Source organism: Carassius auratus, chromosome 28 (assembly GCF_003368295.1).
Source record: "Carassius auratus strain Wakin chromosome 28, ASM336829v1, whole genome shotgun sequence".
Lineage (NCBI taxonomy): Eukaryota > Metazoa > Chordata > Actinopteri > Cypriniformes > Cyprinidae > Carassius > Carassius auratus.
In genome coordinates this window covers 22,045,631-22,068,437 of record NC_039270.1, presented here as the reverse complement: position 1 = coordinate 22,068,437, position 22,807 = coordinate 22,045,631, and the positions used below count along the sequence as shown (strand labels likewise).

The following is a 22,807-nucleotide window of genomic DNA, read 5'->3' as shown; positions in this document are numbered from 1 at the left end:
TTATAGCATGATCATATCATTGCTGTCTTGTTGATTTTGATTGCATCCATTGTCCTCACTTGTAAGTGGCTATAAAAGCGTCTACTTAATGACTAAATGTACATGTTAATATAACAAACTTTCATCGGATGTAATTTGTCTTTCGTGATTAAAATTTTTTAAGTAGATATATAAATTCAATGTTACATTATTCAGTACCAGGTTGTATATACATGTACATCATTTTACTTGTCAACTGAAGTTACTGTACTTCCTGAAAAATTAAGCATTTCTAATAAAATCAGAGAGGTACATATTAAAGGGACAATAAGTAACTTTTTAGGTATTTTATTATCTAAAATCTATATTTTTATTCATAAATATGCCCTCAATGGTGTACAAATACCTATGCCAATGTTTAAACTAATCCTCGTAAATGAAGAATTTATTATCTTTATATACATGGGACGGGTAGGTCGACGGAGGCTTCCATGTAGTTCCGCCATCTTGCAAAACTATAATAGCAGAGAGGGACAAAGAGTACTAAGCCAACGCGTTTCCACAACGCGTTTTAGTTTAAAAGTCTGGATTGCATTCTTATTATGGACCATACATATGCCGCGCCACAGGAGAAGAAAACATTGTCGCCAAAACAGTCAAAAATAGAACGTAAAAGGAAACGTGACCGTAAATTACAGAAAACAAGAGTTAATGTCGGGGAAGCTTTTTCTAGGTGGAAAGAGCTAATGCTGGATAAAGATTTCAAAAGAGATGCTGAAGTGGCCAGTTTTCTTCTCGACAGGTAAGTCAGTGTTACAATCTATATTACAATATTTTTTTTATATCTAACAATGCACATTATTCAGAAAATATAACGAATAAAGAAGACATAACTACTAATTACAATATTTCATGTTTTCCACAGTCAGTAATTCATACTGTAACATTGTTTTTAGGCTTTAGAGCCTTAGGCTTTTTGGCTTGATTTTTCCTTTGAATTTATGCATTTAGAAGACGCTTTTATCCAAAGTGACTTACAGTGCATTCAGGCTAACATTTTTTAACTAACATGTGTTCCCTGGGAATCAAAAAATGCAATGCTCTACCACTGAGCCACAGGAACGTCTCGGTTACGTACGTAACCCTCGTTCCCTGATGGAGGGAACGGAGACGTTATGTCGACCGACAAATGGGGTCTCACTTGGGAGGCCAATCATCTCTGATTTTAAGAGAAAACGCCAATGAAATTGGCAAGTGGATTAACACACCTGAGCCACTCCCCGTGCCAACGGGTATAAATAGGGCGACAGGTGCGTCCACTCATTAGGTTTTACGCTGAGGAGCCGAGAACGTGTCCCGGCAACAGCAAATGGTTCAAGGTTGTGGCATGGGGACATAACGTCTCCGTTCCCTCCATCAGGGAACGGAGGGTTACGTACGTAACCGAGACGTTCCCTATCTGTCGGTCACTACGAGTTATGTCGACCGACAAATGGGGTCCTATGGAAAACGCCATAACCTGAACCTCGTCACAACCCTGAGGCGCTGCAATTGTTAACAAGCCTTGGCGTGCCACAAAAGCTACGCTTAAGGTCGTAACCTTCCCAAAGCCCCAGCGCAAATTCACTGACCTTGGTACCGAAGGAGCAAAAGGGTGAGTACATTGCTGCTGGAGAAGGCCATGCTGCTGTTCCGCCCACATAAAGTAAATGGAAGGGATTTCAACCTTCAGTGAAAGATTGCTTCAAATCTTCCCTATTTGTTCTTTCAGCTAGCAAGACAATGGGGAAGCGAGCCTTAGGAAAGGGTCGCTACGGAGACCACATCCTACCCGTAGGGAGGAGACATGTGGATATACCGATATGGACTGACCCAGGGGGCAGAACTACATATGGAAGGGGTCTCTGAGGCAGGTTCTACCTTGGAGTAGGGATGGAACGGCTGCCAGAAGAGACTGACAGAGCGATCTGTCAAGGGAAGACACGGGTTTGCCAAGAGGGAAACCTTACCGTGGAAGAATACACATATGGGATTACCCGTAGGGAACCCAGCCATATGGACACCTAGCCCAGTACAGGGGCTGACCGGCTCCGGGCATGCTAACGCCAGTACTGGGCCTGGCGACAGACTGCTCCGCCAAGTCTGACGCCGAGGGTGCTGGAGGATGCTCGACCAGGGTACGCCAACCGGGGAACTCTACTGGGAGAAGAAGGCGCTCACATCCCCATGTTAGGGGGAATGGCGCAGCAAGCGAGACACCCAGCCAGCCCTTCCCGCCAATTACCTGTTACCCAACACACGGGAAGAAACTGGCTCTACACGGAGGTTGTAAAACCTTGCAAAGGTGTTAGGTGTCGCCCAGCCCGCAGCTCGAAAGATGTCCGCCAGTGAGCATGTAAGGAGGCCACACTCCGTGTGGAGTGGGCCCTCACCCCCAGGGGGCACAGCTCGCCTTGGGAATGGTAAGCCAAGGCGATGGCGTCCACTATCCAGTGGGCCAACCTCTGCTTAGAGACAGCCTTCCCCTTCTGCTGACCTCCAAAGCAGACCAGGAGCTGCTCAGAGCTTCTGAAGCTCTGGGTGCGGTCCACGTATATGCGAAGCGCTCTTACGGGACACAGCAACGACAAGGCTGGATCTGCCTCCTCCAGGGGCAGCACTTGCAGGTTCACCACCTGGTCTCGGAAGGGAGTGGTGGGAACCTTGGGCACGTATCCAGGCCGGGGTCTCAGGACAACGTGAGAGTAGGCCGGCCCGAACACAAGGCACTCTTCACTTACCGAAAATGCTTGGAGGTCCCCGACCCTCTTGATGGAAGTGAGCGCGATCAGGAGCGCTGTCTTGAGAGACAGGAACTTCAGCTCGACTGAATCCAGCGGCTCAAAGGGACCCCTCTGAAGTCCCACCAGGACAATAGAGAGGTCCCAGGAGGGAATCAGGGAGTGTCCTAGGAGGATGTAACCTTCTGGCACCCCTCAGGAACCTAACGATCAGGTCATGCCTCCCCAGGGACCGGCCGTCCACTGCATCGTGATGGGCTGCAATGGCAGCCACATACACCTTCAGGGTGGAGGGTGACAGCCCACGCTCCAGCCTTTCTTGCAGGAAAGAAAGCACAACTCTGACCGGGCATCTCCGGGGGTCCTCTCGGTGAGAAGAACACCAATTCGTGAACAGACTCCACTTCAAGAGCATAGGCCTGCCTCGTAGAAGGGGCTCTAGCCTGAGTGATAATGTCTACCACCGCTGAGGGCAGATCACTTAGGTCTGCCACGTCCCGTCTAGAAGCCACACATGGAGGTTCCAGAGATCCGGACGCGGGTGCCAAATGGGGGGATGCGCCAGGGAGGGGCTGTCACGAGGAGCATGAGTTCCGAAAACCAGGTCCGGGTGGGCCAGTAAGGCGCAACCAACAGGACCTGTTCCTCGTCCTCCCTGACCTTGCACAGTGTCTGTGCGAGCAGGCTCACTGGGGGAAACGCATACTTGCGTAAGGCCCGAGGCCAGCTGTGTGCCAGTGCATCTGTGCCCAGGGGGGCCTGGGACAGGGAATAGTACAGCTGGCAGTGGGAGGACTCGTGGGAAGCAAACAGGTCTACCTGAGCTTCCCCGAATCGACTCCAGATCAGCTGGACCATCTGGGGATGGAGTCGCCATTCCCCGGGGAAAGTGAGCTGTCGTGAGAGCGCGTCGGCTGCACGATTGAGCTCCCCCGGGATGTGGACAGCACGCAGCGACTTGAGCCATGTCTGACTCCAGAGGAGGAGATGGCGGGCGAGTTGAGACATGCAACGTGATCGTAGACCGCCCTGTCGGTTGATGTACGAAACAGCCGCAGTGTTGTCCGTGCGGACCAACACGTGCTTGTCCAGCACTAGCGGACGAAACCGTCGCAAAGCTAGATGCACTGCCAGCAACTCCAGGCAGTTGATGTGCCAAAGCAGTTGAGGTCCTGTCCAGGACCCTGAGGCTGCCTGCCCGTTGCATGTCGCCCCCCAGCCCGAGTTGGAGGCATCTGTTGTGACAACAACGTGCCGGGACACTTGTTCTAAGGGCACGCCGGCCCGTAGAAAAACAAGGTCCGACCAGGGACTGAATAGGCGGCGACACATCAGTGTGATGGTGACACGATGTGTACCGCGGCGCCATGCCCATCTCAGGACTCGGGAGTGTAACAAGTGCTGAAGTGGTCTCATATGAAGCAACCCGAGCGGCGTGACTGCGGCTGCGGATGCCATATGCCCCAGGAGCCTCTGAAAGTGTTTCAGTGGTGCCACTGTCCTGCCTCTGAAGGAACTCAGGCAGTTCAGCACTGACTGGGCACGCTCGCTGGTGAGACGTGCCGTCATACTCACCGAGTCTAACTCCATACCGAGATAAGAGATTCTCTGCACAGGGGAGAGCTTGCTCTTCTCCCGGTTGACCTGAAGCCCCAACTGACTGAGGTGCCGAAGCACGAAGTCCCTGTGATCGCACAACTCTTCTCGGGACCGGGCCATAATGAGCCAGTCGTCGAGATAGTTGAGGATCCTGATGCCCACTTTTCAGAGTGGGGCAAGGGCGCCCTCCGCGACCTTCGTGAAGACACGGGGGGACAGGGAGAGCCCGAAGGGAAGGACCTTGTACTGCCATGCCTGACCCTCGAAAGCAAAGCGCAGGAATGGTCTGTGACGAGGGAGGATAGAGACATGAAAGTATGCGTCTTTCAGGTCGATCGCTGCAAACCAGTCCTGGGGCTGGACGCATTTGATAATGCGTTTCTGCTTCAACATCCTGAACGGGAGCTTGTGTAGGGCCCGATTCAAGACTCGCAGATCCAGGATAGGTCGAAGGCCACCGCTTTTCTTGGGCACGATGAAGTAAGGGCTGTAAAACCCCGTCCTCATCTCGGCTGGAGGGACCGGCTCGATTGCATCCTTCGCCAGCAGGACAGCAATATCCTCGCGCAAGACAGGGGCGTCCTGGACTGCCACCGAAGTCTCGAGCACGCCATTGAACTTGGGGGGTCGCCGGGCGAACTGAATCGCATAGCCGAGTCGGACCGTCCGGATGAGCCAGCGTGATGGGTTGGGCAGCCCAAGCCACGCTCCCAGATACCGTACAAGTGGCACCAAAGGGACAGTCGACATACCCGCAGTGGTGCAGCGATGGGGAGTCGTGCCGGAAGGCCCAGAAGGCACTGCGTCCTGGGTCATCGCAACCACACTCCCCGTGTTCACAGAGGAACTGGCCAGAGACGCGTGGAGAGGCGTTGCGTCTCCGAACCGTGACCTCTTGTCCGCTGGCGAAAGGGGGCGTCGTGGGTGAGAGTGAGGAAGCTGCGCGTCGCTCATTGTCAACCCACGAGCCTTGCAACTCGGAGGAAGGAGAATTTGCTCTTTTATTGAAAATGTGGGTGCCACTGGCCGTTCGACCAGTGGCGGAACAGAACAAAACAGAAACTGAAGATTCTCCACCCGGCCCTCCTCCGGGGGAAGGAGTGGCGCTGTCTTCGCCATCTCCTGAAGAGCAGTTCTCCGCATCTCCGAGTTGCCCGTGTCAGGGCCGCTTAGTCGACTTCCTCGAGGACTTCGCAGCCGGGAGTGACACGGGGGGCGCCGCTCTCCTGCGCGGGGCTCGACGCGCCGGCCTCGAAGAACTCTCAGCACGGGGCGGAGCTGGTGTAGAGAATGCAGGGCGGCGCCCACGGCGACGAGCAGGCTGAGGCGCTACCCGCGAGGGAACGGTGGCAACCGGAGAGACACGTCGGGGCAAGATGTGCTGGATGGCCTCAGTCTGCTTCTGTACCGCCGAGAACTGCTGGGCAAAGTCCTCGACAGTGTCGCCGAACAGGCCTGCCTGGGAGATGGGAGCATCGAGAAAGCGAGCTTTGTCCATGTCCCTCATCTCAGCCAGGTTCAGCCAGAGATGCCACTCCTGGACCACCAGCGTGGACATCGCCTTCCCGAGGGACCGCGCCGTGACCCTCGTCGCCCGTAAGGCGAAGTCAGTCGCCGTGCGCAGCTCCTGCATCAACCCCGGGTCGGTACCACCCTCGTGCATTGCTTTGAGTGCCTTGGCTTGGTGTACCTGCAGGATAGCCATGGCATGCAGGGCAGAGGCAGCTTGGCCCGCAGCACTGTAAGCCTTGGCAGCGAGTGCGGCCGTCAGCTTACAGGCCTTGGACGGGAGACGCGGGCGATTCCTCCAAGTGGCGGCGTTTTGTGGGCACAAGTGCACCGCAACCGCTCTCTCCACCTTGGGAACCTCCACGTACCCCCTGGCTGCCCCGCCATTGAGGGTGGTGAGGATGGAAGAGGGAGACGAGCGGCTTCTGGCCGTGAAAGGGGCCGTCCACGACTTCATCACCTCTTCATGCACCTCCGGGAAGAAAGGCACCGGAGCAGAACGAGGTTGTGAGCCGCGTCCCGCGCCGAGAAACCAATCATCCAGCCGTGAGGGCTCGGGACTGGGCGGTGTAGTCACCTCCAGTCCGATACTCACGGCTGCCCGGGCAAGCATGGCCGACAACTCCAAGTCCGATTCGGCAGCAGCGACAACACCCGAGGGGGGCAGCCCCGCCGAACCTTCATCCTCAGAGGTCAATAACCCATCCCCGATGCAGCAATCGACATCTGGTCTTCGGGCGGCGCACCGAAAGACACGCTGGGACCGCTGTGAGACGGCCCAGCAGAATCAATCGGCAGCTGCACGGGACAGTCGCTGCGTGAGGAGTGAGAGGTCCGTGGGGCGTGGCCCGGCGGAGAAGCTCTCACTGTGATCCTCAGATCTCCCAGAGCGCCAGCCGGCGGCCCTCTGCTCGAGCCAGAGAGACCGGGACGGGTGGCGACAGAGGGGTCTGCTGCACTCCCCTTGAGGAGTGAGAGACGCGATCGCAGCGCTGCCATGTTCATACGCCCACAGTAGACGCATGAATCATCCACGAGCGCAGCCTCAGCGTGTTGGACGCCCAGACACTGCAGACAACGCTCGTGACCGTCAACCGAAGACAGGAAACGACCGCATCCAGAAGGACACGGACGAAACGGCATCTTGAAAAAGACGCGAATCGTCCGTGATTTGCTCTTTTAGAAACTGTCTCTTTTAGCCGAAGCGCCCAGGGGAATCGCCGTCTCGCAGGGACACCGCTGTAACGCGCCGTCACACCGACCAGAAACAGCTTCAAAACAAAACAAAAATTTCTTCATCAACTACTCGGCTCCGAAGCAAAAATCTAATGAGTGGACGCACCTGTCGCCCTATTTATACCCGTTGGCACGGGGAGTGGCTCAGGTGTGTTAATCCACTTGCCAATTTCATTGGCGTTTTCTCTTAAAATCAGAGATGATTGGCCTCCCAAGTGAGACCTCATTTGTCGGTCGACATAACTCGTAGTGACCGACAGATAGGGAACCTTTGGCACAGTATTGTGTTTTTAGATTAATACATTTATTATGTGAATTTAATATAGGTGTTTTTGCTTAGCTATCAAGGTCTTCCCTGAAAGAGACGACGTCTGGATTGGAGCATATGTTGTTCTAGAACTTGGCTATACCTTTCAGTATTGATGGTACCTTTTCAGATGTCTAAGCTGCCCAAGCCACACGGACTCATGCAACCCCATACCATCAGAGATGGAGGCTTCTGAACTGAGCGCTGATAACAACTTGGGTTGTCCTTGTCCTCTTTCGTCCAGATGACATGGCGTCCCAGTTTTCAAAAAGAACTTCAAATTTTGATTTGTTTGACCACAGAACAGTTTTTCACTCTGCCACAGTTCATTTTAAATGAGCCTTGGCCCAGAGAAAACACCTGTGCTTCTGGATCATGTTTAGATATGCCTTTTATTTTTTGACCTATAGAGTTTTAGCTGACAACAGCGACTTGCACAGTGGATTATGTTCACCGACCATGTTTTCTGGAAGTATTCTGAGCCCATGTTGTGATTTCCATTACAGTAGCATTCCTGTATGTCAGGAGTGGGGAACGTTGATCCTGGAGGGCCTTTGTCCCTCCAGAGTTTAGCTCCAATCCTAATCAAACACACCTGAACAAGCTAATCAAGGTCTTCAGGATACAGGTAGGTTTTATCTTTCAGGGTTGGAGCTAAACTCTGCAGGGACACAGGATCAACTTTCCCCACCCCTGCTGTATGTGATGCACTGCCATCTAAGGGCCTAAAGATCACGGGAATCCAGTATGGTTTTCCGACCTTTAATCTTACGCACAGATATTGTTCCAGATTCTCTGAATCTTTGGATGATATTATGCACTGCTGATGATGATAACTTCAAACTCTTTGCAATTTTTCTCTGAGAAAATCCTTTCTGATATTGCTCCACTATTTTTCGCAGCAGCATTGGGGGAATTGGTGATCCTCTGCCCATCTTGACTTCTGAGAGACACAAACACTCTGAGAAGCTCTTTTTTTTTTTACCCAATCATGTTGCCAATTTACCTAATAAGTTGCAAATTGGTCCAGCTGTCCCTTATATGTACATTTAACTTTTCCAGCCTCTTATTGCTACCTGTCCCAACTTTTTTGGAATGTGTAGCTCTCATGAAATCCAAAATGAGCCAATATTTGGCATGACATTTCAAAATGTCTCACTTTCAACATTTGATATGTTATCCATATTCTTTTGTGAATAAAATAAAAGTTTATGAGATTTGTAAATTATTCTATTCCTTTTTTACTAATTTCACAATTTATACAGTGTCCCAACTTTTTTGGAATCGGTTTGTAAATTGGTTAGTGTATAATTGTAAATATAAATAGTGTGTTCTTTTACAACATAGCTACATTAATATCTTTGCACTTTATCTGAATTTGCAAACACTCCACATGTAATATACCACTTCTCTGGTATTATTTGAAATTGAAATAGACAAATATATATATAGCTCATGGAGTATGTCAGAAATTGGAAGAATAGGATCATACAACAGAGTGAAGAATTAAAAAGGGAGAAAATCTTGTTCAGTAGACATTTATGTAAGCATGACTTTGCAAATATGTAATTTAAGTAAATGTCTCAGGGAACCCTCTTATTTGTTATCTGATTTCTTGGCCAGTATCCACCCCCCACACACACACACCCATTGGGGTTAGATCCTTGCATTAGCTATTTTTGTAATATCCTATTACAATGGGAACTTAAAGATAATGAAAATATCTTGGAAATATACAAGGAAATATAAAGGTACAAATGCTATCAGAATTTTTTGTTTTAACTTTTGTTTAAAGAATGTTGTCTGTGTGGCATGGTCTGCACAAGAGAGTATTTGTATTGCATTTTGACCCTCCGTTAAGGGAACTTAAGTTTGGTATGGTCACACCTAATTTTCCTCTGGCATTTCCTGTTTCCTGCGTTCTATTAATTCAAATGTGTTTCTAAGAACTAGAGGGGAAGTCTGAATCAAAGCAATAATAATCATTTCACATTGCAACATTGCTTGTTCAATATGCTTGCTTCACACTTAATCCAATACTTAGTCCAATTGTACTTTAGTACCAATTTAGCTAAAATTCTGCAAGTAATATATATATATATATATATATATATATATATATATATATATATATATATATATATATATATATTGTTCCCCTAAAGTCCACACACGTATATATATATGTATGATACACAATTTAATCAACTTTTGATGCCTATCCATTAGCAGTTAAAGGTTAATTATGTTATACTAGATTCATCCAAATGTCAAGAAACGTTCACATGAAAAGCTAAATCTGACATGCTTCTAAAAGTTGCAAATTCAAACTAGAGTCCCGCTGAAACCTACAAATTCAAGAATCACTAAATTACGCACATTTGTTCAAGCTCTTACAATAGACCTGCAGGTGTTAAATAAATAAACATGATTGCATTAAAGCTCTGGGGTCGTGTGTGGACTTTAGGGGGACAGCCCAGGCGGGTGTGGTTATATTTATTAACAGCACACTGTGGTGTCTGAGACCCATTCTGCACTCTCACGCTCGAGACGCGAGCCTTGCCTTCAAGCTCAAGAGGGTATTGGTCGCTACAATAATGAATTCTCTCTTAAAATACTTACTAATACTTCTGGGACTGATCTCAGTGATCATCAACATCGTGTTGATATGCTTAAATTCAAATAGGCTTCCAAAATGTATGTCCCAGCAGCGGCAAGAGTCCCTACAAGTGACACACTCTGATAAAAGTCTGGTTTTTGCGGATCTTACAGCAGAGGAGTACAAGTCTGTTCGCGACTACATGTGGGCCGAAGAAGAATTAAAGATCTCCCATTCGTTAACGGCAAAGACTTCGGAGAATTTCCTATTTTTAATTGACCTCCTGCTCCCGAGGAAGGCAGATGTGCTGCGCTACTTGGACTCCAGCGGACCGAAGCCCGCACGCGAAGCGAGCGTCGTTGTGTTCTATGGCGAGCACGGTTACCTGAAGGAGTACGTGGTGGGACCGTTATCTGGTCGACTGCAGCATCGTGATGTGACTCAGGAGAAGTACAATACTTCGCAGTTACCCTTCACAGCCCGCACGGTGACAATCGGAGAGTATGTGCAGCTCTTCACGCTCCTCAATCAAGTTTTCAAAAAACTTGAAAAACCTCTGAGTGAAAGTTTTGGTTATATCCCCCAAAAAAGGCAGCTGCTGCCGTTTGAAGGCATGCCGAGGGGCATCAAAGCTGGTGACCGTAAGACCTGGATCTCTTTTTTCCGCGATTACAGTGGCATGTACATCCATCCCGTGGGCTTCGAGATGCTGATCAATCACGAAAGCAGCAACTCGTCCAAATGGACTGTTGACAGGTTGTTGTACAACGGTCAATACTTTAACACCATTAATGAATTTATGTCAAAATACGAAGCTGGTGGTTTAAAAAAGATAGTCTACAAAGAAATCCCAAATCACGCTTCGCTGAAGCCAAGGAAGAAGCCTTCTGGTTTAGGACCACAGCAGTATTACCTTAAAGGGAAACGTTTCAGCGTTAAAAACAACCAGGTGATTTATCTGGACTGGAGCTTCGCGTTTGGCTTGAGCTCTCTGACTGGGATGCGAGTGTTTGATGTTCGGTTTAAAGGAGAAAGGATTGCGTACGAGCTCAGCGTGCAGGAGGCGATGTCTGTCTACGGCTCTGTCACGCCTGGGATGATCCTCACGAAGTTCCTGGACTCAAGTATCGGGATCGGTCGCTTCGCTCACGAGCTCGTGCGTGGGGTCGACTGTCCATACGCTGCCACCTATGTAGACACGTACCGCTATATTGACACCAACGTCGCGCAGCGTTTCAGAAACTCCATCTGTGTTTTTGAACATGACATTGGGCGACCTCTGCGGCGACACTTCTCCGATTTCTTTCATAACGGGTATGGCGGGATGGCAAACAGCGCTCTGGTGTTCCGCACTATCACTGCTATAGGGAACTATGATTACATATGGGACTTTATATTCTATCAAAGCGGCTCCGTGGAAGCGAGAGTTCACGCCACTGGCTACATATCATCCTCCTTCACGGATGATGGGAATCTGCAGTACGGCCACCAGGTTGCAAAGAATGTCCTTGGAAATATCCACACCCATTTTATCAATTTTAAAGTCGACCTGGATATTGTAGGTAAGAGCTAAAATTAACAAGCACATTTATGCTACTGAAGTTATAGTTGGCCTAATTACTTTTATTTACAGTCACTTTTAATTACATTTGATCAATGCATGGAGATATCAGCTGAACATTTGCATTAAATAAATAAACTTAGATGCTGGCATGTTGTGACATCTTGTATGGGAACATTTATAATATTTATAGACTTTTCAGCAAAATTTTCACTAAAACAATTCAGAAAACCATAGAAAAAGAAAAAAAACAGACCATTAATAAAGATACATGTGACAGCTTGCCAGACTGTTGCTCCATTGAGAAGAGTCAGCTGACGTATAAGTCCCAGAAATGTCACCCACACTCCTTCTGGCTTGCAGGTATTAAAAAAATATATACAGATACATTAAGTAAGGATATTAATGCTGTTTGTTCATCAGTATTTAGAAAAAAAAATTAATATTATCAAAATGATACTTATAAGTAATTTTATGGACAAATAGCTATCCCTTTAAGAATTTCATAAGGTTTTTTTCTTCTGTGGATTCCTTTCATTTTGGTCACACTGAAAACTATCTCGACTCGCATAGAACTCACAATATAGAAACTCCAAGTTAAATTCCATCAGCTTGCAAATAATAGCATGGGAAATGAAAAACTTTTAAAAGTCACAAATCAGTTTTACAAAATGTTCTTTCTTTTTATAAAGGTGTGAAGAATATATTTCAGACTAAAGACATGGTGTATAAGGAAGTGCCATTACCTTGGATGCCCTCAGAGAAAGCAAAGATACCACAACTGGTGGAGAAGCAAATCAAGACAGAACAAGAAGCAGCGATGCGTCATGGTGCCAAAACCCCCCGTTACCTTCATATAGCCAGTAATCAGACTAATCGCTGGGGCCACCATCGCTCTTACAGGCTTCAGGTGGTGAGCTTTGCTGGAGATCACCTCCCTGAAAGTGAGTCCACAGAGAGGTCAATGTCCTGGGCTCGGTGAGTGTTTTGAGTCATGCACACAACGCTGAGAGGAAGTATGTTTCAGATGAAATTATTTATTGCTTTAGCTTCTCTCCCATTTGCTTTTTTTCTTTCTTCTAGGTATAAAGTTGCTATAACCAAGCATAAAGATGCAGAGCAGACTAGTAGCAGTCTGTACAGTCAGAATTACATGTGGTCTCCATTTGTTGACTTCAGCAAATATATCGAAGATAATGAGACGATCGTCAATGAGGTATTAATGGAATATTTAATCAGAATGTTTTTATTTATCAGATGCTTTTATTGAATGCAAATAATACCTTAAACCTCACTATGTCTTCTAAAGGATTTGGTAGCGTGGGTGACCGCAGGTTTCCTACACATTCCGCATGCAGAAGACATCCCCAACACGGTTACTGTAGGCAATGGGGGCGGCGTCATCCTTAGGCCGCATAACTATTTCAATGAAGATCCATCCATCAACTCACCTGATGGAGTGTATTTTGGGCCAGGCTCTGAGAGTGACTGTCAGTACAATAAAATGGCGTGTCTGGAAAAGGATCAATGCAGTTCCACACTGGAGCCGTTCACTTACCACGGCTTTGAAGGTGTTATGAAGTTTGAATAGGGATCTTAATTCAGATTGTAATCTATGTATGCTGTTACAGTCTTGTTAGAAACGTTTGCAGTATATTACATAATACATCCTCACTCACTGATAGTTATCTTGACAGGCAGTTTCCTGCTTTTAAAGCTTTTTATGTAAATATTATGAAGTTTGTAGCAAAATGATTGTGTGATGTGATTAGTTCAGACTATTAAACTAGCATATTATTTAGGTTATACCCTGCCTTTCTTTATGCAGTGTATTTTTTGTGAAGGGCCATTTTTATTATACTGTGTAAACTCTATCTAAAGAGAGATTTAGGAAAACTGAAATAGACTGATAAAACACTTCACCTAATGCACTCTTATTTTTATGGAAATGTTCATCCATGCAATAAAATGTGAAGGGTGACCACAGTGTAGTTTATTTTTTGTTGTCATTTTTTCATGCTTTCATTTTTAAATGGCATAATTGTATTCAAGGTTTGTATAACATGCTAATAATAAGCTTGTTGTCTGCTGTTTTAAATGCTCAAGCTCTTTAAATTCTAAAGGATTCTGATTGGCTGTCAATATTTCTGTGGTAATAAAAAAATTATTATTTTTTTTTTCATAATCGTCATCCTTTCCTATAAAAATGCATGTTACCGATGAGAAAATGCAGAAACTCTAACCTGATCCAAATGTTTTTATAATGGACGAAAGTTTCTGAGGCAGTGTGTAAACGTGACTGACATTCAATCAATGGTCATATTATTTTTTTTATGATGCAAAAAATCTCGTACTCTAGGGATAGGCGATACAACTTATTTTGTTTTCAATAAGATACCGATATTTTTCAAGGCAGTATTGTCAATACGATACTTCTGAACTAAACTTTTAAATTATGCAATGTATAATATTATTAAATTACAAAGAGTAAAATGGGTAATGATAACCACTTCACTTTGTTTAAAACCCTTTTATAACATTCAATATGCCTTAATTGTAACTTAATTAGGTTATATTTTTATTTACACATGGTTCAAATGTGTTTTTTGTTTAAACATAATACGAATCTACAAATACTACAATTGAACTATGGTCACTTAGTAAAACCATGGTTAGTTTTCGTAAGGGACTGCCAGTGACAAGCTGTTGCATGCATAAAATGCAACTTTTTTTTTTTTGACATTGTATGATTTATATTGACATTACAGAATAGATGATCAATATTATCTTTGAACGTTCAAAGGCTGCCATTCCCAAAAGCTTTAATGTTTTCTTATGATACTTTTGGGAAACGCAGCCCTGCTTGAACACTGTCAGAAGTGAGTGAACGCTCGTGATGGATTGGTCCTGTCTTGCAACATTTGTGTGTTTTCAGATGACTACACAATTATTTGCTAACATAGATTATTCGTCCAATTTAATGCATTATTTTCTTTTTGTTAAATAAACAAAATCACTGGTAAATGAAACTTATCTTAGTATCTGTACGTTTTGTTTGAGTATTGATTCTTTCGATACTCGCATTAGTATCCATATATTGATACTTCAGATCGATACGCCCATCCCTAGTGTGGAATGACCTTTAGAATGATTATGAAAACTTTATAGGATAGTGATCATCCTTTGTGTGAATGGCTTAATTCACTCAGAAATGAATGACATATAATAAACATATCAGACAAAAAAAAAAAAAAAAAGATTTATTTTATGTTTTTGTCTTTTGTTATCAGTATGAATCACCAGCCTGGACATTCAGCAGTATGTCCAAGAAATAAATATAAGCACTCAATGTCCATAATTCAAGCATAGAAATGACAGTTACATGTTACATATGGTTTAAACAATTATTATTATTATTTTTTTAACAAGCAGTCAATCGCACCAACCTGCGTTCTTAATCTGTATGCTGTTATTTGTTGTGTGGAACACAAAGACATTTAAATAACCTTCAAGCAGATGTTTTTCATTTAAAAGTTCCAATAAGATTTAAAATAATAATAATAAATTAATAAAATTTCAAAAACATTAACACTGAAACTTGGTCAAATGAGTCCATATGATTCATGCACCACATTCCAAATCCTCTGAATATGACCGCTTTAAAGGACTGAAATTAGTTGTTATATACTGAAAATCTTTTACCTTTTGCTGATTAAGAGCAACTTTCAAATCATCATGACAAGGCAGATTTTTTTCAGGACACTGAGAATTTGACACTTGACCATGGCTATCATCAAGCTCTACAAGTTCATGTAAAATCATTTAATAGTGCATCCTGTTTCTATCCTTGGAGTAATTATCAGGCCTGTTACACATCCTCCATCCTTGTAGGAGTTCAGCTTTATTGAATCAAAGCCTAATACGATTCCTTATTAGCCAGCAGACACATGCAAAACACAGGCCTGGTTTTACAGCTGAACAGATAAGGAATCCAAACCTCTTAACAGCTCTGAAGGAGGACTATAAATTATGAGAACTGACATTGTGCTCTAAACTTCTTCAAGGATTGATGATTGTTTGTCTCCCATCTCGTTTTCTCCCTTTCTGTGTCTCAAACAGACACCCTTCCTCCACATATACACATCCATACATATACAGCTATTCTGTCAAGATGTCAGCAGTCAATGATTTCCAGATGGTACACTTGGAGAACAGTCATGCCAGAAATGTCCATGTTATCTAAGTTTATACATACTTTACCTTCCTCTCATGAGATACTATATGTGAGAGACTGGCTATAGACCAATGGCTTTTTCTTTTCTACTCTCTTTTTGTTTTTGGTTTTTGTTTTTGTTTTTTAATAGTACTGACCACAAAAAAAAAATTATTGCACATTTCGACCATTCTAATCCAAAATAGAAAGCAACATGCAAAAATCTCAAACCATTTTTGTGGCTGAGAAACACTGTTATTTAATGAATTGCATACATTTAAAGGAGCACTCCACTTTAAGAAAAAATAAATAGAACAGGCTTATTTTCCAACTCCCCTAGAGTTAAACAGTTGAGTTTTACCATTTTCTAATCTATTCAGCCAATCTTCGGGTCTGGCAATATCACTTTTAGCTTAGCATAGCATAGATCATTGAACCTGATTAGACCGTTAGCATCTCGTATAATAGTCCCAGCTAGGTAACTTTCAATAAGCCTATTTTCCATCGGTCTTAGTACATGACGTAACTACAGATGAGTGAAATGTCAAATAGGTAAAATATAGAAAGTCTTTAATCTATGCCAAGCTAAGCTAGAAGTGTTATCGCCAGACCCAGAGATTGGCTGAATGTATTCAAAAACAGTAAAACTGTTCCTTTAAAACCACATGAAAAACTTGCCCTGATAAAGTGTGACAACTTGCCCTGAAATGTCCAACACAATTTGTGTATAGTTAATATAGGCCTACAGCTCTTGTAATAAACACCCTGTGTGACAACTAGCCCCATCTCCCCTATAAGGTAAAAGAATTTATGACTGTGCTAGCCCTACACGTGCTGTGATCTCTCAGATTTAAACAATGTGTCTCACATGTCATTTCAAACAGTTACTAACAATAACACAACAGTTTATATCCACAAACAGACAAACTGATGTTCTGAACAAACAAAGCAAGGCTATTTAATTAGAGTATCTGCTGTGTTTGTTACTTGCTGGAGTGAGCTTAAAGTGGACTGTCAGAGTGATGAACAAGTTGTTGCTGACAAAGAACAGACAGATCTATCGATATACTGAGAGACCTGAAGAAAACAAATATCAGCACATCATGGGTCTGCAATGGTCTTCATACATGAAATATTCGAAAATTCTAAATATTCTGTTTGGATTAACTTTTATGCACTAACCAATGCCATCACCAACATGTTTAACACACTGATCGGACAAAACCCAACAAATGTCTCCATTGCTGTTTGTCTTTCAGTGCATTGTGAAATATGACCCTGGATCGCAAAACCAGTCTTAAGTCACTGGTGTATATATGCAGCAATAGCCAAAATAAATAAATAAACATGGGTAAAAATGATACATTTTTCTTTTATTCCAAAAATCATTAGGATATTGAATAAAGATCATGTTCCATTAAGATTTTTTTGTAAATTTCCTACTGTAAATATATAAAAACTAAATTTTTTATTATTAATATGCATTGCTAAAAACTTTGCTTGGACAAATTTAAAGCCAGTTTTATCAATATTTTCATTCTTTGGCACCCTCAGATTCAAGATTTTCAATAGTTGTATCTCGACCAAATATTGTCTGATACATCAATCAAAAGCTAATTTATTCTGCTTTCAGATGATGTATAAATCTCAGTTTCGAAAAAATGACACTTACTTAAAACTTAAGTTTTGTGGTCCAGGGGTCACAAATGGCCTTTATTGGACATCTTCACATAATTCTCAGTCAATGAACTCTATCAGTCTGTTTTTAAACTATAAACACTGTCACAGAAAAAAAGAAAAAGATGTTTATTTTAGAAAAACAATGTAGGAGTGCATAGGAAGTTGCAAATGAATACTTTGGCACTGTACATTTTTGTATGTTTTATTTGAAGATTTTATCCTGCACCCTATGCAAACTTTACTTGCAGCTTATGAATATGATTGCAGTACAGTTAAAATGTGTTTCACAGGGCACAGAATCAACTTATCAAGCTCTGCCGTGTTTCCCAGGCTGTAAAGTTTCACAGGAGGGATGATAAGTGGTTGTGTATCATGTACTGCAAGAATTCCAAGAAATCCCAGAAACGGGTTGTATCTTCTGGCTTGTGCATAAAATTCCATAGGTTCCAAGAGTTGCACAAGCTCTACAGCTGCTTCTTTAACAATCTCAGCACTCCCACTGGGAATACACATCACGATTTCCAAATGTGGCCTGCATACTTAGACGCTGCAGTTCAGCGGTGAACCACGAAGACTGGGTATTTAAAGACAACCCCAAAGTGATAAAACTTAGGTCCTATGTCAATCCAGATTTAAAAAAATATATTATTATTATTAGTGATGATATGCAACAGCAAACACACAAGTAAACAAACATAGAGTCTAAATGTACTGACACACTCAAATACAACATTAAAGCCTAACTGTACAAAGTTAAAGCAAAAACTACATCGGAGTAATGTTAACAAAATGACTGCTATATTAACATATCCAACATGCCCTGAGACAGATGTTATATTTACAATCTACCTACTTTTATGACTGTCTGCTTTCTCACTAGAATATCTCCTTTATTAGATCAGCATAATGTGCACAATTCAGTAGAACATGTGGTTGAAAGCATACAGTGTTTATTTTCAAAGCTGTATGTCCACAGGAACTGACCATTGTTGTTTTGGTTTCAGGGGGAAAGAGTTCTCAGATTGGACGTGACCAGAGGGCGTGAGATTGCACTGCCTTAAAGAACTGAGCACTTCCTGTATGTCTTTGTGTGTATTTGAGCTACATTTGGGTTCTACAGAATATTGAACTACAGTAGACCTTAATGCAAAGCATGCATGCATGAAGACAACACAAATGAGCCTTCAGATCATGGTAATAGCATGAACACACTGTATATGCTGCACATGACAGGCTGATGGGTCTACATGGAGATGGCATCTGTTAACACTTTGGAGCTCTTAACATCCTGCAGGTAGTGTTCTTGTTTACAGTCTGCTCTCGACATGTTCCCTCTTTGTTTTTCCACATGGTTGAGTCGTTTTCCAGAATTTCTGGAAGCCAATGGAAAATGTGCCATCTCACAGAGTCGTGAGGCTTCGCACGAACACGCCTCTAGAGGTTGCTGGAAATGAACCATTATGTCAAGTCAAGGTAAACAGTGTCTTGTGAAGGTCTCGGTCAAAGTCTAATAATGTCCTGCTAATTCTTCATTGGACGGCCACACAACTGAACCAGGCCTGAGCTACGGAACACTAGTGATGAGAATTACATTTTATGTAATTACCTTTACTTCAATATTTGTGTCTGTTTCTTGTCAAAGCATATAACCCCCCCCCCCACCCAATTTCAATACACATTACATATTACATATATACATTACTGCTCAAGAGTTTAGGGTCAGTAAGGTTTTTAGAGGAAAGGTTGCATTAAATTGATCAAGAGTGACCGTAAAGATTTTGCAGTATGATGTTTCAAAAGATTTCTATTTCAAATAATTGTTATAATTTTAAACCTTAAACAACATGTTTTGATCAAACATAATAAATGCAGTAGAAGAGACTTATGACGTATATAAAAACAAAACACATCCTTATGTAAATACATAAATAAACACGTTTTCGTTTGAACAAAACAACTTTAGAGAGACAGCCAAGAGTCTAATGTGTCCATGCACATGACCTCATTCAACTAGTGAGTGTCTTTCTCGTAATCGAGAGCTAAATTTAGCACCCCAAACCTGCCACTTCACACACATGCACCGCACATGCCCGCTTTAATGACCACACTTCAGTGTTTGGAGACAATTTCCCCTCTATTTACTCCAGAGAGTACAAAGCTCAGGTGGTGCCCAGTGACCAGGCAGAGTGGATGGATAAAAGGAGCAGGCTGGACACATGCAGGTCGTCTCAGGGATGGCAGTCTGGATTCAAGACACTGGGAATAAAGATTAAGAGATTTTACAAAGAGCGACTTGTGCCTTATAAGACTCATAATGTTACCCAAAAACTGAAAACATGAACGAGGATCTGTAATATCGCTGTTTTAGAACAGACTGACAGTAGTAATGGAAGTCTTGTATGGTTATGGGATCAGCAGTACGTTATACCTGCAGATGCATTATGGACATGCCCAAAGCTGGTTTGCATTAGTATCTACAATGGCTGACCTGCGTACAACATTTTTATACTTTTTTCCCATTTGGTTTCATCTACAATCAGCAGTGGGAGTGAAGCTGGTCTGGGTTGCTGTTGTGGGAGACTGGCTCAACTTAGTCCTCAAGTGGTAAGTACTGCTTCTGTAAATGTCCAAGAAGAAAAAGAAAAAAAAATCTTAAAAGAAGCATTTGGAGTCAGATTGAATGGATTAATAACCGAATGGTTAAAAATCTCAATATTAAATGTCTATTGGCAATGTAATGAATTTATCTTCTCTGGACTAAATCAGATTTATTTATTAAATCCCTAAACAGGCTTATGTTTGGCGAGCGTCCTTATTGGTGGGTTAAAGAAACTGTTTATTATGGCAACTTGACCGTGCCACAAATCAAACAGTTCCCCATGACATGCGAGACCGGCCCTGGTGAGTGTCTCCTAGTGTTTCTCGTTGTATTTCCAACACACTAAATCACAAGCAGATTTCACCGAGGTTTCTGACTCCTCTTCTAGGAAGTCCCTCCGGTCACGCGATGGGAGCTGCAGGGGTTTACTATGCCATGCTCACATCACTGCTGACCGTTTTGCAGGAATGTGACCCCCTAAAAAGATGGTGAGGGATTATTTCCTGTTTATATCTTTATATAGTCTTCAGTACGAAGTTATAAGATAATACAAACTGAATACATGGAAATGCTCCGAAGACACAAGAAATCATCCAGAACATCTGAGAGATAAAAGGGAAGGAAGGAAAACATTTGCTCAATCTTTCCAGCCTCCAGTCTGACAGAAATTCCTCATTAACTACTTATAAACTCATTTACCTTAGCAGCTCGGTTTTATCACCATATCAAGTTGTATATTGTAAAGATGCTGATTATTTCAGGTAGATGATGGGCTAGTTACTCATATATATGTAGATTTTGAATGTCATTTTGAATGTTTATGTCATCTTGTTTTACTATTTAGTATTAATGATAAACATTTTCCTTCTTTTGCACTTGTGCCCTATTCTAGGTGCTTGCAGGGTCTTCTTTGGGCCCTTTTCTGGGGTGTGCAGGTTTGTGTCAGTGTTTCTCGAGTCTTCATTGCAGCTCATTTCCCACATCAAGTCATTGCAGGAGTTGTTTCGGGTCAGTTGCATTGGATGTTTCTCACATTAGTCTCCCTTTCGAAACTTACTTCTTAAGTAATTGTTCACTTTCACTACACAGGAATCGCTGTGGCCAAGGCTTTTAATAGAGTGTCCTGGATCTATTCAGCAAGCTTGAAGAGTTATGTGCACACCATCCTCAGTCTTGTGTTTATTGTGCTGGGGCTTTATGCATTGTTGGATGCTGCTTCAATAGACCCCTACTGGAGCTTAATGAAGGCACAGAAGTGGTGCATTCAGCCTGAATGGGTCCATCTGGACACCACACCTTTCGCTGGCCTCCTCCGCAACACCGGGGTCCTGTTCGGCCTAGGGCTGAGCCTCCATTTGCCTATTCATGGTGATCTGCAAAGAAACAGGAACTTTGGAAACAGCGCCGTTTACAGGCTGACCTGCACAGCAGCAACACTGCCACTTCTGAGCCTCTTAGACTCCTTCAGACCTCCCACAAGCACTCGAGCGCTCTTCTATACACTGTCTTTCTGGAAGAGCGCCACTGTGCCTCTAACCACAATAAGTTTTGTACCTTACTGCATAAGCACATTAGCAAATGTATACCACAGAATGAAAGCATATTAAACTCGGAAAACACATGCTGAGATTTTAAGTCTGCCTTTAAGTCTATATTAGCCATTTCCCTCACTTAGTTTGTTTTAAAATCTTTCAATGTAAGTATTATAAAAAAAAAAAAAAAAAAAAAAAAAAAAGATTACTTGATATGTCTTGATTTTAATGTATGCAAACTGAATTAAGCAGAGATATCATCAAGAATATCCAATGTTGCATGTGACCCTGGAGCACAAAACCCATCTTAAGTCACTTTGTTATATTTGAAGCAATAGCCAAAAATATATTGTATGGGTCACAATTAATGAATTTTCTTTTATTCCAAAAATTATTAGGATATTAAGGTAAAGATCATGTTCCATGAAAATATTTTGTAAAATTCCTTACGTAAATATATTAAAACTACATTTTTGATTAGTAATAAGAACTTCATTTGGACAACTTTAAAGGTGATTTTCTCAGTATTTTTATTTATTTATTTATTCAAATTATTTTTATTTTTTTGCACCCTCAGATTCCAGATTTTCCAAATAGTGTGCCAAATATCCCTATCCTAATAAATCATACATCAATGGAAAGTTTATGTATTCAGCTTTCAGATTAGGTATAAATATCAATTTTGAAAAATTTACACTGGTTTTGTGGTCCAGGGTCACATATATATAATGTAAAATATTATATAGAGCAATACATAATATAAATGTGTCATGATGAAAAGAGATCAAAGAGCTATAATTATATAATTTAGGTATATTTATGCTGTGATATATTTTTGTTTCATCATTTTTCTAATTATTTGTTTGTGTTTTTATTAGTTTTTTGTTTGTTTGTTTGTTTGTTTGTTTGTGTTTTATCAAACTTATAATAAACTGTTCAATGACAGGTTTAGTTGTGACAACTTGCCCCATATAATGTGACAACATGCCCCTCTATAATAGACAAAAGCTGTCCAATGTGCCTAAAGAGACACTGATAAAGAAATAATAAACCAATGCTGAAAGAAATTATTAATCAAACTGTTTATTATTATTATTGATCTTGAACAACTGTTTATAGCAGGAAAATACATACTACACAACTGGTTGTATGAAATATGCTACAGTCTAAAAACAATATCAAGTGTTAATCTATTATAATTATTTTAAGAAAT

The 22,807-nt window shown here is 42.7% G+C and overlaps 2 protein-coding genes across 4 annotated transcripts; both read left to right on the top strand.

Moving 5' to 3' along the window:
* Positions 1-9,923: 9,923 nt before the first annotated feature.
* LOC113047167 (membrane primary amine oxidase-like) lies at positions 9,924-13,566 on the top strand. The gene is made up of 4 exons (XM_026208457.1): positions 9,924-11,571; positions 12,263-12,548; positions 12,654-12,786; positions 12,880-13,566. The coding sequence occupies exons 1-4, from the start codon at positions 10,008-10,010 to the stop codon at positions 13,159-13,161; spliced, it is 2,265 nt and encodes a 754-aa protein (XP_026064242.1). The 5' UTR covers positions 9,924-10,007; the 3' UTR covers positions 13,162-13,566.
* Positions 13,567-18,766: 5,200 nt separating this feature from the next.
* On the top strand, positions 18,767-21,759 carry g6pc1b (glucose-6-phosphatase catalytic subunit 1b). Of its 3 annotated transcripts, none has more exons than XM_026208467.1 (6): positions 18,767-18,936; positions 19,611-20,067; positions 20,255-20,364; positions 20,451-20,550; positions 20,955-21,070; positions 21,152-21,759. In XM_026208467.1, exons 2-6 carry the CDS (start codon positions 19,850-19,852, stop codon positions 21,667-21,669), a joined length of 1,062 nt encoding a protein of 353 aa, XP_026064252.1. In that variant the 5' UTR covers positions 18,767-18,936; positions 19,611-19,849; the 3' UTR covers positions 21,670-21,759. The 3 variants fall into 3 exon arrangements, with proteins under 3 accessions (XP_026064252.1, XP_026064253.1, XP_026064251.1); XM_026208468.1 differs by having other exon boundaries at positions 18,768-18,936; positions 20,004-20,067; XM_026208466.1 differs by lacking the exon at positions 18,767-18,936 and having other exon boundaries at positions 19,202-20,067.
* The last annotated feature ends 1,048 nt before the right edge of the window (positions 21,760-22,807 follow it).